Here is a 14,803-nt window from a genome sequence, read left to right as displayed (position 1 = left end):
GAGAAGCCCGCACACTGCAACGAAGAGCAGGCCCTGCTCGCAGCAACCAGAGAAAGCCCGCACACAGCAATGAAGACCCAGCGCAGCCAAAAATTAATTAATTCATTTAAAAAAAATCTTCTAGGCATCTGATGTTTCAACAGCAACACTGAAAACAATACGACAATGGAGCAATGTATTCAAAATTCTGAGAGAAAATTATTTCTGACCAAGAATTCTCTGCCCAGCCAAACTATCTATAAAGCAAGAGGGTAGAAACATTTTCAGACATGTGAAGTCTTGAAAAAATTATAGCCCATCCAGAAAGCTATTGAAAGTGGTCCTCCAAAATGAGAACACAAAGAAAGATGAAGACATCAGATACAGAACTAGGAGCTCTAATACAAGAGAGACCTGACGGAAACTACTAAGATGATTATAAAGGCAAATCTAAGACAGCAGCTGCAATTCAAGGAAATTCATCAAAAAAATTGGTAGTTTGAATATAATAAGGAGAAAACTCATATACTTGAGAGTCTGGACTAAATCAGAGTTTTTATTGACATTTTGGACCACATAATTCTTTGTTGTGGGAGGTGGTCCAGTGCAGTGCAGGATGATGCTTGGCAGCATAGCTGGCTTCTGCTCGCTAGATGTCAGTAGCACACTCCTGCCCTCCCTCACCTACCCAACATAGCCAATATCCTCTGGGTTGCCCCCAATTGAGAACCACTTGGTTAAATTAATGATAAATACATAGAAAACAAAGCAAAAGCAAATTTTTAGAAAATGTTAACTCATGGAAAACAAAATACTGTACAGAAAGGGAAAATCATCACAATAAACTATAAGGCTCAACAATGAATACAGTGACATTGATATAAACTTTGAAACTTGATGTATCCAAACAACTTGCAATATGACAATATTGGAAGGATTGGGCAGAATTGAGAAGTGTGTCTGTGTTTGGGGATAGTGGTAAACCGAATCTTCCATTGTGGGAAGTCCGTAGACAATCCATTCAACTGAAAAAATCATGAGGGAAAACTACAGGCATACTATTTTGAAATATGGAGATAAATATCAAAAGAATGAGTAGCAAGTGGTTGCCTCCAAAGAGCCCAAAATGAAGGGGAGGGAGAATCTGCAGAGCAGAGTTATTCAACTCTTTTCAATATGTGCATGTATAACTTTGACAAAAATTAATTTTAAAAAACAAATCAATTGAGGCTACATTATGAAGGACTTTCCTACTGATTAAGGCCACAATGACTTAGAAACAAACAGCTACACAACTTTGAATAATTTACTTTTTTTTTTTTGGCTGCATTGGGTCTTCATTGCTGTGTGTGGGCTTTCTCTAGTTGCGGCGAGCAGGGGCTACTCTTTGTTGCGGTGCACAGGCTTCTCATTGCGGTGCCTTCTCTTGTTGTGGAGCACGGGCTCCAGGCGTGTGGGCTTCAGTAGTTGTGGCACGTGGGCTCAGTAGTTGTGGCATGCGGGCTCTAGAGCACAGGCTCAGTAGTTGTGGCGCATGGGGTTAGTTGCTCCACGGCATGTGGAATCTTCCTGGACCAGGGCTCGAACCCGTGTCCCCTGCATTGGCAGGCGGATTCTTAACCACTGCGCCACCAGGGAAGCCCAAGTTACTTACTCTTTAAGCCTTACTTTCTTTCTATCTATCTATAAAATACATAATGAAAGATAAGAGATGCCTTAAAGGGCTTTATAGATATTAAGTAAGTGTGTAAATTGTTTAGCACAGTGTCTGGTGCATAGTATTTATTAATATTACCTAGTATTCAATTTGCAATCAGAGGGTAATAATTATAAACTTTAAAACAGGTAAGTCATAATGTCATGTGTTTTAGAAAGTAATGGCTGTTGTGGTGAGGATAGTTATGAAAGAAAAGAGCCTAGAAGAACACAGACCATTTAAAAGGGCTACATTTGAATGAGAAAATAGAGGCAGAGCCACGAAGAGAAAGGTGAGGATACAAGAGATATTTTTCAAGTGACGATTTAACTATATATGAAAAAAAGGAAAAAGGAGGAGTCAAAAAAACGTTCCAACTTAAGCAAATAAACAGATGATGATGACACTAACTGAACAAGAGAATACAAAGAAAGAACTATGCTGGGCGGAGGACATGAGAAGAGAGGAAAGAGAAATGAGGTTGATATTACACATATTTAATCTGTAGGTCCCAGAGTACAACCAAGTAGAGATATCCAGTATGCAGGTGGAAATCCGAAACTAGAAGAGAGGTCAGGGCTGTAGATATAAATGTGTAAATTACAATCAAACGTTGAAGCCATACAAATTAAAAGAATACTCATTTGACATGTTCCATAATATTTATTAATTGAATTTATTTTTTTAAAAAAAAACAGACAATAGAGATGAAAAACAAGTTGTTTTAATGTTTTGAGGGCTCTCAATATCAACGGCCCTGATATAGTTATGAGGTCATTGTGAAGTTCAAATGAGTTAATACACACAAAGCACATACAACAGTATGTGACATATAATAAATGCTCAATAAATTTTGGTTATTATTATCATTAGTTCCAGACAGAAGTAGTGTTTATTATATGGAAAAGAGAGGCAGAAAAAAATACACTGAGATATGGAACTACATATTCTTTTTCTTTCATTTTTCTATCCTTTCGACATTTATATACTCCTTGGATGCACTTTAAGTATTGCAGTGAAAGTATTATTTTAAAACTATTAGTAATATGTACTTTTATCCTTAATTATACTATAAAATATTTGAGGAAAAAATCATTTTATCTAAATATTCCCTATATGGCAGCGTACAGTAATGTACAGTGAGTACACGACAAATATTAATGTCACAAATCCTTATAAGGAAACAGAATAATAGAAACAATGATGCAATAAATGAAAGTGGAATGACATTAAAAGAGATCTCAAAGTCAACATCAATATAAAACAATTCAAAGACATATAGTAGAGTGAAAAAGTGAGGTGAAGTGCTTTGTTGTTTACCACAAAGAATAGACCACACTCACTTTGCTCTCCCCTGGGTACAACAATTAGGAGAAATATTAAAAACTGGATTATGTCTAAAAGAAAGCAACTGAGAAACAAAGAACTGAGGATGCTCAGTCCTCCTCCCCTCCCCCCTCTTCAACAATGAGAAAAAGCTGTCCTATGCAAAATGATTTAAGATTTCTCTGTTGTTCAGAGGCAACTTTCAAAAGATGGCAGCTACAGAGATCTAGACTTCTCTCAACTCAAAAACTTAAAACAACAGATCTCTTCTAAGACAAAGATGTTACCAGAGATGTCATGAAGGTATTCAAGCAAAGGCTGGAAAACAGTTTGCCAAGGATGTTGTGGAAAATATCCAAGCAGGGGAAATTGGTTAGAACTCTAAGTTTCCTTGCAACCCTGTAACCATATCAATGAATATTACTGAAGATCAGTGTCCTTCAGAAAGGACACTGTCTTAGACCTATAATACATACCAAAAAAAAAAAAAGAGAGAGAGAGAAAGAGACACACACACACAAAGATCTCTGCTGTCAAGAAATCCATAATGAATAATAATAAAATACAGTCTGAGACCATAATAGATGTCACAAAGCACTATTTATTAATTGCCAAATGAATTCTATTCATATATAAAAGTCTTCTAAGAAGGAGAAATCCTTAAGGTTAAACGGTCAGAAAAGGCTTTTTAGAATAAATGAGATATGAGGTACTGAGGGAAAGATGTGTATGAATGTTCTGAATCAGTGGGCAGAAGTAGGAAAGAAGAGGCAGCACAAACAGAAGTGAAAAGCAAGTTAGAGAAAAACCTGTTTGGCTGCATTAAAAACTTGTTTTGAGGAAGAAGAGATAAGCTGAAAGGGCAGACTGTGGCCAGAATCAAAGTGTACTAGGCATTGAACACCAAGCTAAATAGTTTCAAATTTATCCTGCATACAGCATCTGTATCAACTACTCAATTCTGCTACAGCCATAGATAATAGTAAATAAATGGGCATCAATGTGTTCCAATAAAACTTTATTTATGAATACTGAAATCTAAATTTCATATACTTCCATGTGTCACAGATTATTTTTATTATTTTGATTTTTTTCAACAATTTGAAAATGTAAAAATCATTCTTAACTCATGGGCCAAACAAAACAGGCTGTGGGCTGAATTTGGCCCAGGGACTATTTGGCCAAGCCCTGCATGACACTAAGCTACCTTCTTCAGCAGTCCTCTAAGGTACATTTGTCCTTGAGCTTCAGGGACCAGAATAACATATTATTCGTTCAACAACTGCACACACATGGATGTACACATTTAACCAATATCTAAATCTAGTAAGTGTCAGAGGTTCTCTAAAAAAGAAAAGCCCGTCAAATTGTTGGTAATAAGCCAGTAGAACAGAAGTAAGACATTTTAAAATTCTGTAATTTATTTTCACATAGTAAATGGACTTAGAGAGTTACAAACTACTTTTACGGAGCCTCTAGGTTCCATGAAGGGATGTGTAAAACAGAGTATAATCAAAGAGATGTGAGTTCTAGTCCTAGCTCTGTCATTTATTTCCTCATTATGTGACCCTGAACAAGTCACTTTCAATCTTCTGGCCCTCATTTCCTCATCTATAGAAGTGAACGGGTATAAGTTACTAAATGATCACTATGTGTTCTCTCAGCTTTAGCACTACATAATTCTACTCCTACTTAAAAAGACCAGACAGGTGATGACGAAGATGAGACGAAAGTGATAATTAAGGACACAGAAAAAAAGAGAAAGACATTGACTAAATGAGTGGTCAGATAGGACAAACAGGCAGGGGGAAAAGGCCCCAAAGTACAGTATTACTAAACTCAAGGAATTTTTTTAAAGTATCAAATGCAAAAGAAAATTCAAGGAAGAGAAGCAGGCAAGAAGAATTCAAGAAGAGAAGTATGGCCATCAAAAAAGAATGTATTACTTAGCTAACTAAAAAAGTGACAGACTTTTGAGATTTGAGAGTACTGTGCATGTTTCCAGGAATCAAAAAAGGAGTCAGGGAAAAAGAAAAGACTGAAGATGAGTCTAGGGAACAGAAAGTAAAGGCATGTGGTCCAGAAAGAGTAAGGGGAAAAAAAAAAATGTTGGAAGTCAGGATGAGTTTGAAGCCTCAGGTAAGGGAGTTAGTCTTAAAGGAGAGGCGTTTAATCTTTAAAATCCAAAAGGTAAAAGCAGCATTGCAGGTATGTTCCTGTGAAAGTGTTTATTTATACCATGTTTTCTATAAATCAAATTATTAGGGAAATAAACCTAATATTGGGCTTTCTTAAAGCAAAGTTCCACCTATATTATATTTTCTAATGGTCAAAAAATTAAGAAAGGGGACTTCCCTAGTGGCGCAGTGGTTAAGAATCCGCCTGCCAATGCAGGGGACATGGGTTTGAGCCCTGGTCCTGGAAGATCCCACATGCCACAGAGCAACTAAGCCCGTGCGCCACAACTACTGAGCCTGCGCTCTAGAGGCCGCGAGCCACAACTACTGAGCCCGCGCTCTAGAGCCCGCGCGCCTAGGCAACAAGAGAAGCCACCACAATGAGAAGCTCGCGCATCACAAGGAAGAGTAGCCCCCGCTCACCACAACTAGAGAAAGCCTGACCCAATGCAGCCATAAATTAATTAATTAAAATAAAATAAAATTAAGAAAGAACTTTGCTTTTCATAGGAATGAAAACCAGCACTATGTAGCTCTAAAAGAAAATTCATTTTTATATCTCTCATCGCACCTATCACTTCCATCCCTGCATGAGAGTTACCTTTGTAGAAAAGTACCTAGTCCTTACTTGGAGTTCAATGAATACTAGTGTTACCTTCCTTAGTAGCCTTAAAAGCTCCCACGGCAAGAATTCTGATTAATTCCTCTGTTTATCTGCTTTGCAGAGTTGGTGGTGCTTGATGAATAAATACTGACACATGATAACTTAGTTTAAAAAAAACTATCCTTGCAAAACAATCATCTGATAATGTTGGGAAAATATTCATATCATACATACACAACTCCAATAACACTTTTCCAGTGTCGGAGCTTGGTCAAGTAGCAACAAATTGCTACAAAGCAACCAAAAAAGGCAAAAAAAAAAAAAAAAAAAAAAAAAGAATTAAGAATTTTTAAGAACATCACTCAAAAACATCAAGATCCAACACAGCTAATTTCAACGGACACTTGCCTCTATTTAAGGTATATGAGAACTAAAAATCCAAAGCATTCGCCTGATGATCAACCAGTTAAAAATACACGTTTGGATACCCTGTAGATATTTATAAAGCCAACAGAGATACTATTAATATGTTGAAATTCCCTGGCCAGTGCTGGATTCTACCATTAATCCTCTCCTACTATTCAAGAGAAGCCAAGAAGTCAAGCCTTCTCATATCACTTGCTTTTAAGAATTTAAGAAGTCACCCAAACTGGCGTACACAGCCCAACTACAAAAAGTAATTCAGCTCTCCATATGGTAATGCTTCGCTATCTCTTACCTTTGCGTGGAAGTCACATTTACTACTTTTCATCGATCATTGGGAGGCCCCATTTAGGCAGACCCATAGTACTACCAAGTAAGAAACAGTTGTTCAAAAAAGTCGTAGCAGTTAACTGCCCTCCCACAACGCTCAAGTTGGGTGTAGATTTCACAAGCCCTGAAAGCTATACACTGCCACTGTCAAAACCAGAAGCAGCACCGTCACCCTGTCGTGCCCGTCAGCCAGTGTTGCAGAATGTTTTCTTTGAAATCACCTCTCTACCTCGGCTCAACGCGTTAAATAACTACTTGAGAAGCCACCTTCTCCCCCAAAGCAGGACCCGATTCCTTCCAGTCAGCTCCTTTATTTGTCCAGCCCCACAAACCCAAGGGGAGAGGTCTCCGCTCCCCGGCCCCCTAGACCCAGTCGGGTCTCCCAATTGCTCGCCGCACCCACCATGCACCCCCAACACCTCCTTCCCCCACAGGCGGGCCGGCCCACGAGCTGGGCCCGCAGCCGGCCCCTCGCCCCGGCCTGCGCTGCCTAGAGCGGCCGCAGGCCTCGGGCCTAGCCTCCTCCGCTGGCCCCTCACCTCCTTCGGGACCAGTTGGTTCTCCTCGCCGGGCACCATCGCTCAGACTCCGGCCGCTCCTCTCCGCCCTGCCGGGGGAGGGGGAGGGTAGCGGCGGCTCTAGCTCAGGAGAAAACGGCAGCGGCCGTCATCCTCTCCACCGCTTGCGCTCGGGCTACCGAAGAGGCCTCAGCCTGGGCCTCAGACACCAGCGCGCAGACACCGACCCAAGGCTCCGCCGTCGTCGCCGCCGCAGCCGCCTTCGTCGTCGGCCCCTCCCCCAGCCCGCCGCAATCAATGGAAAAATGGCGGCTGCCGTTCTCGCGAGAATTCGGGCCGTCGGGCTCCAAGCCAGGTGCCTGGCGCCCAAGGTGCCGAGACAGCTGTCGCTCGCGTCTAATTACCTCAGCTTTTAGCCTCGGGATGTATAAAATTAGTTGAGCGGCCAAGAAAATGCTTTTCGGAGGGGGTTTCTGGACTGTCCATCTCGGGATTCCCTCTGCCGTCAGGGAAAGGACCAGGCCTTAGGGTCCAACATGCCTTCCTGGGCTCTTCGGACTCCCTGCCCACCAGGAAGAGACTCGAGCCTAAAGCCGCTCCTCCGGCCCTACTACCAACACTGCCCTCCCTCCCCGTTAGAAAAGCACCTGAACTCATCCCCTCTTCACAGACCACCCCCCCCACCCCACCCCCACCCCCGGCCTCTGCACTCAGACATGGTCCCAGCCAGAAAAGGCTGCGTTTTCTTTTCCCTTCTCCCCACCCTCCCGAGGGCAAGGCACAAGGGACCTCACGGCTGGCCTCCTGCTAGGGGAGGGGACAGCCCATGGCTCGGAAAAGTGGTATCACTCTCCCTCCAGTCTCCCTCCTTCAGAGCGGCACTCTCCTGGGCCATTTCGGGGAACTTCCTTCTCCGACAGGTTCAAGTATGGGGCTGAGATAACTTCAGAGAGCAGGGCTGCAGTTTGGACCTAGGATCTCCTTTTAAAAGTGTTTTTAGAGTACTTTAATCTCCTCTGGCAGTAACCACTGTGCTCTGTTTTATAGGCAACAAATTTTGCAATAGTTATTTTTCCAAATCCTGCTCATTCCGCAAACCTCCGTTTATGAAAACCTGGGGCGGTGTCCTTCACGCAGACTTCCGTGGTACAGCGATTCTACAGCACACTGAGATAATATAATCCTGCCACTTTCCTAACACCCACGGCATTAACTACCTGTACCTGTGCTCTCCAAACTTTTTTTGATTGCACTTCCCTATTACAAAAAAAAGTCTGTATACTGATGTAAGTTATGTACACGTCCTGTTGTGTTCCTGTTGTGTATGACATAAAGCATTTTTAAAGCATAAAAAGGATGAAGATGAAATAAACATTTAAAGTAACTGTAAGAGTTATTTTCTATATTAATTGTCTTTTTAAAAATCCTCGTTATTCTTGCTAAAAATATTTAGTGAAAGCAATATGATTGACTAGGTTTCCGTGGCTATAAAAATCTGTAATACTTTATGAAACGGTTATTAAAATGTGTGATTCAACATTCAGGTTATTTCTGTACTTTGTTTTAACGGCTGTCATAAACTGAAAAAGATAACTTACAAAGATATTTAGATCCTAATGGAAGAAGTACATCTTTGGCTGCTCTTCTAATGCAAGTATCCATTTTTATCACCTCCGTCCACCAACCATTGTTGAAAACAAAACCATTGTTCAACGTTGTTGAAACTCAGCTAGTAACTTTCTATCTTCCCTGATGTCAGCCAGAAGAAGTTGCATTGTTATATATTTTCAAAACTCTTTGGAATGCATTGCCTGGAAGATTTCTTTTAACAAGTTGCAAAATTCTGTCTTCAAGATTTAGTGTACATGTATAAGGTTTTTTTTAGAGCACTGATCTTGTCTTTATTTAAAATTTTGATATTTTGTTTATCATAGGTTTTTGCATTAATTTTGACTTTTTAAAATATTGCATTTAGATATTTATCTTGATTGCTGACTTTGGGGCATCCCCTTAAACTTCGTGTGCGAGGTGAATGCCTCACTTGCCTCACTGTAGTCCCAGCCTTGGTTAGCACACATACATCATTTTGCATCAAAATCACATAATGGAAATATTTCCAAATCTCTGATTTCAAAATGTCATGCCCACTAGTTAATAAGATGGCTTCTGTACCGCTCATGCTAGCAGCAGATGTGTCATCTCTATCGTCATCTTTTTTTTTTTGTGGCCTCTCCCGTTGCGGAACACAGGCTCCGGATGCGCAGGCTCAGCGGCCATGGCTCACAGGCCTAGCCACTCCGCGGCATGTGGGATCCTCCCGGACTGGGGCACGAACCCATGTCCCCTGCATTGGCAGGCGGACTCTCAACCACTGCGCCACCAGGGAAGCCCTATCGTCATCTTTTTGATTAGGCCTGCTTTATTATCTCCAACTCATGTTTTCTTTCCAGAAATCTTTTTTAGCTATTTCCATTTTCATGGGGGTTAATTTAATGAAATAATAATGTAATTGGTGGGCTTCCCTGGTGGCACAGTGGTTGAGAGTCTGCCTGCTGATTCAGGGGACATGGGTTCGTGCCCCGCTCTGGGAAGATCCCACATGCCGCGGAGCGGCTGGGCCCGTGAGCCATGGCCGCTGAGCCTGCGCGTCCGGAGCTTGTGCCCCACAGCGGGAGAGGCCACAGCAGTGAGAGGCCCGCGTACAGCAAAAAATAATAATAATAATAATAATAATGTAATTGGTAAATCTACTTAACCCAGCACACATAAATTGGAAGAAATCACAATATATTAAAACAAAGAAAATGAAGAAATCTCCAAATTATTCTCCACGATGCCTAACTCACACTTTTCACTCATTAGTAGTGAGATGGCAGTGTTGATCTATATATTAAATATTTGAAAGACTTTTTTCTGTTTTTAGATAAAAATCAATATTTTTAAAAGTTTTAGTATTTTCTTCCCATGACCCACCTTCTCTGGCTGCACACTCTTCTCTTTAGATGCCGTTGGCATGACTGTACTAGAGCCTGATATGTTGGTAGGTATACAATAAACATTTGTGGAATAAGTATATGAATGCATGAATTGATTAATAAATGAACAGGGATGTATGGCTACTCTTCCTAGTAAATAAAGTTACTGATATTACATATTTATGTGTTTATTTTTTATTTTATTTTATTTTATTTTTGCGGTACTCGGGCCTCTCACTGTTGTGGCCTCTCCTGCTGCGGAGCACAGGCTCCGGACGCGCAGGCTCAGCAGCCATGGCCCACGGGCCCAGCCGCTCCACGGCATGTGGGATCTTCCCGGACCGGGGCACGAATCCGTGTTCCCTGCATTGGCAGGCGGACTCTCAACCACTGCACAACCAGGGGAGCCCTGTTTGTTGATTTTATATATAGATTTTATGTCTCCAGCCCTGACTTCTCCCATGGGCTCCAAACTCATATATCCATCTACTTTTTCGATAACTCAAAATATCTCAGATTTAACTTGACCTAAATAAAACATTTGATTTCCAAGTCTCCCCCACCTATACCTCCTGCAACATTTGCTCTGTCAGTTCTCCCCACCTCAACAGATTACACCATCCTCAGTCTATCAAGCCAAAAACTGGAGAATCTTGATCTTACATTCAATTCATTACTATGTGCTGTTGCTTCCTCCTCTGAAATATATCCCAATCCAACCACTTCTCTTTATATCTACTGCTGCCCATCTCATTCCAATCACCATCTTTTCTTGCCTGGACTACTGCATTTGTCTCCTAACTCCTGGCTCCTGATTTCTACTTTATCCCCCAACAATTTCTACTCCACACAGCATCCAGAATGATCTTTTAAAAATATATCAGATTATGTCTTTCTCTTAGTTGAAACTTTCAAAGAATTCCCATCTCACTCAGCATAAAATCCATATTCCTTGCCATGGCCTATAAAACCCAATGTAATCCAGCCCTGTCTGCCTTGTTCATCTCATCTATCCTCTTTGTCTTACACCAGTGACTCAGCCACTCTGCTTTTATTGAAGCTTTTACTATACATCAAGTTTACCTCTGCTACAGAGACTTTGGCTTGTTATTCCCTTTCCCTAAAATGTTCTTCCCCCAAATCTTTGCCCTTATCTAGTTCCATCTTGTTATTTGGGCCTCTCAAATGTCAGTTTCTCAAAGAGGCCTTTCATGACCATTCACTCTATACTAGTTTCCTTAATGTATCTTCTGTGCCTAGAACAGTGCCTGGTACATAGTAGGTGCTTAATAAATTCTTATTGAATTAATGACATTTTTTACATGAGATTCATGTAAAAAAAGTGCTAGGACTGTTTTCTTTATAACTTTTTTTGGACTATTTTTCTTTTTCCTTTCACTTTAAAATATTCATAATATTACCCCAGTCAAAACATGACAAAAACATCAGAAAAACCCAGATTGGAGAAAACTCTACAGGATATCTGGCTAGTATTTCTCAAGACAGTTAAGCTCAAGAAAAACAATGAAAGACTGAGAAACTGTCACAGACAAGAGGAGACTGGGGAGACATCACAACTAAATACAGTGTGGTACCCTCTGTGGGATCCTGAAACAGAAAGAGAACATTAATGGAAAACCTGGTGAAATCCAAATATAGTCTCTAGTTTGATTACTAATGTTCCAATGTCAGTTTCTTAGTTTTGACAAATGTACAATGGTAATGTAAGATGTTAATCATGGGGGAAGCTGGAAGGGGTATATGTGTACTCTCTGTTCTGTGTTAGCAACTTTTCTGCAAATCTAAAATTATTCCAAGATAAAAAGTGTATTTTAAAATGTTCATGGTAACACTTAAAGTATTTCTTTCTCTTTTACATTTTAAGACCCTTTGTGAAACATTTCTATGTTTTAGTGACTTTTAAAAAGCCCTATAGTCAACTGAGAGAGTAGCCTTGACATATATACACTACCATGTGTAAAATAGATAGCTAGTGGGAAGCTGCTGTATAGCACAGGGAGCTCAGCTCGGTGCTCCGTGGTGACCTAGAGGGGTGGGATGGGGGGGTGGGATGGAGGATCAAGAGGGAGGGGGTATGGGGATACATGTTTACATATAGCTGATTCACTTTGTTCTGCAGCAGAAACTAACACAACAATGTAAAGCAATTATACTCCAAATAAATAAATAAATAAATAAAGCCCTAGAGTCAAAGTCATATGATACAATTTAAGAGCTAGTGATGATGTTCACCCCTATAATTGGAACTGTTAGTAATAATGTTAAAAGTATTTTGTAAATGTGAATGGAGGTTTTCACCATGACTGTGTTTTAATGGAGTTAAAAAGAAGATCTTTAGTTACTGTGATGTGACTTTGGAGCCAGACTGACATGTTTTGAGATCCAAGTTCTGTTGCTTTCTCCATGTAAGACCTCTCTGAACCTCTTTGCTCTCAACTAGAAACTGAGAGTAATAAAGTAGACTCTTGGCATTTACCAACTTAATATTTGCAGTTTTGACCAGAACAGCTCATGGTATGTAGCACTCCATGTATAATTTTGATATATATTGCCACATTGCCTTCAAAGAAGTTTACATTAATTCATATTCTACAAAATTTAAATGAGTTCTTATTTCCCTATAAGTCTTGCTAATCTGAGAGTAAAGATGGCAGTTTTTTACATTTGCAGTTCTTTAGTGATGGGTAAAGTAGAACATCTTTTCGGACGTTTACTGGCAGTTTGTAATTCACTTTTTATGAAGTGCCAATCTTTAAACATTCTTCTGTTGGATTGTTCATTTTTTACTTATTGATTTATAAGAGCTCTTTTATATTTGTCATATTTGTTGCAAATATTCTTCCAGCTGATATTTTGTCTTTTAACTTTATTTATATTATATTTTGCTATGCACAAGTTAAAATTTTTTAATGACTATCTTTTCCTTTGCATCTCTGAGTTTTGTTGTTGTTTCATGACAATACTATTATAAAATATTCACATTTGGGACTCCCTGGTGGTCCAGTGGTTAAGAATCCACCTTCTAGGGCAGGGAATGTGGGTTTGATCCCAGGTCAGGGAACTAAGATCCCACATGCTGTGGGGCAACTAAGCCCGCACGCCACAACTAGAGAGGCCATGTGCCGCAACTACTGAGCCCACACACCACACCTACAGAGCCCATGTTCTCTGGATCCCGTGCCACAGTTAGAGAGAAACCCGCAGCCACAGCGAGAGAGAAGCCCACATGCATCAGCGAAAGATCCCTCATACTACAACTAAGATGTGACACAGCCAAAAATAAAATAAATATTTTTAAAAATAAAATAAAATCCACCTTTGTATACATTATTCCTAATCCTTGTAATTCTATAAAGTAATTACTACAACAAGCCCCTGAGATTCTCGAGGGATACTGAGATCTATCCAACCACCGAATTTATAAATACTACTCTATTGCAAAGATCTTATGGAATCATTTCAAAAGATTAATGCCATGGCTCCAGTTTTATTTTATTAGATTCCTCCTTATCTTTGACCTTGAAATTTGAGCATTTGCAAAACCCTAGAGAAAGCTTGGATGTATCATGGTCAATTTGTCTTTGGTTGTTGTAAGCTCTAATATTTATGTCTCCACCATTGATATGTTTGCCAAGGTGTTTTCTGTTGATGTGGGCATGAAGTCTCTAGTGGCATATGATAGTACCCCACCAAAAAGAAAATTTATACTGGTTATCTCTGAGTTCCCGGAATAGAGGTTGTCAGTGGCAATGTCAAGGTTAGCTGGGATCTTTTCTTTTTCACTTTCACATTAAATCACACTGTGTTCCTATAATTATTTTACTGGGGGACATGTTTGTCTTATATAATTTTAAAACAATGAATTTAAAAATAAGGTATGGAAATTGACTAACATGGTGACTGAAACATTGTAGATGCTCAATACTTGAAAATTTTCATGGTCTCTTATTGTCTGCTTTGGTTCATAAGTCCTTTATTATACCTGTAACAACAATCACAAATTGTTATTGAGTGTTTACCATGGTCCAGGGCTTGTATTAAATACTTTCACATAGTGTCTCATTACTCCCCACAACAACCTGCTGAGTTGGGTACAATTATCATCCCCATTATACAGACAAGGAAACAAGAATCGAGAAATGAAGTAATTTGCCAAGGTCGCAAGACTAATAAATGGTAGAGCTAGGATTCCAATCCAAGAAGTTTGACTCCAAAGACTTTTATCATAGGTAAAGCCTTGTTTGCTTCTATAGACATTATAGAATAGATTTTAACACATAGAAATATTTCAATAGAATGTATTTTCTTTGTTGATGGTTAAGTATAATTTATCTTCAGCGGAACACAGCAATGAATCACCAACTTATAATTTTTTTTAATATAGACCCACATATTTGCAGTTTAATGCATTCCTCATTCAATTGAGTATATACAAATTTCTATTTGGTATTATTTTTCATTTTCTTTTTTAATTGATTTTTATTGGAGTATAGTTGCTTTACAATGTTGTGTTAATTTCTGCTGTGCAGCAAAGTGAATCACCTATACGTATACATATATCCCCTCTTTTTTAGATTTCCTTCCCATTTAGGTCCCCAGAGAGCATTGAGTAGAGTTCCCTGTGCTATGCAGTATGTTCTCATTAGTTATCTATTTTATACATACTAGTGTTTATATGTCAATCCCAATCTCCCAATTCATCCCACCCCCTCAACTTTTAATTTTTAACTAAGCTGGTGATTCAAAGTCTCTGG

The 14,803-nt window shown here is 39.7% G+C and overlaps 1 protein-coding gene across 2 annotated transcripts in view; it reads right to left on the bottom strand.

Moving 5' to 3' along the window:
• Positions 1-7,334, bottom strand: part of USP47 (ubiquitin specific peptidase 47) — a 129,553-nt gene extending 122,219 nt beyond the window's left edge. For both annotated transcript variants that reach the window (XM_060102928.1, XM_060102929.1), the window contains exon 1: positions 7,075-7,334. In XM_060102928.1, coding sequence (XP_059958911.1) covers positions 7,075-7,113 — 39 coding nt within the window. In that variant the 5' untranslated portion in view covers positions 7,114-7,334. The remainder of the gene's footprint in view (positions 1-7,074) is intronic.
• Positions 7,335-14,803: the final 7,469 nt, after the last annotated feature.

Source organism: Mesoplodon densirostris, chromosome 7 (assembly GCF_025265405.1).
Source record: "Mesoplodon densirostris isolate mMesDen1 chromosome 7, mMesDen1 primary haplotype, whole genome shotgun sequence".
Classification (NCBI taxonomy): domain Eukaryota; kingdom Metazoa; phylum Chordata; class Mammalia; order Artiodactyla; family Ziphiidae; genus Mesoplodon; species Mesoplodon densirostris.
The sequence above is the reverse complement of the archived record's forward strand: the minus strand, read 5'-3'. Positions and strand labels throughout refer to the sequence as shown.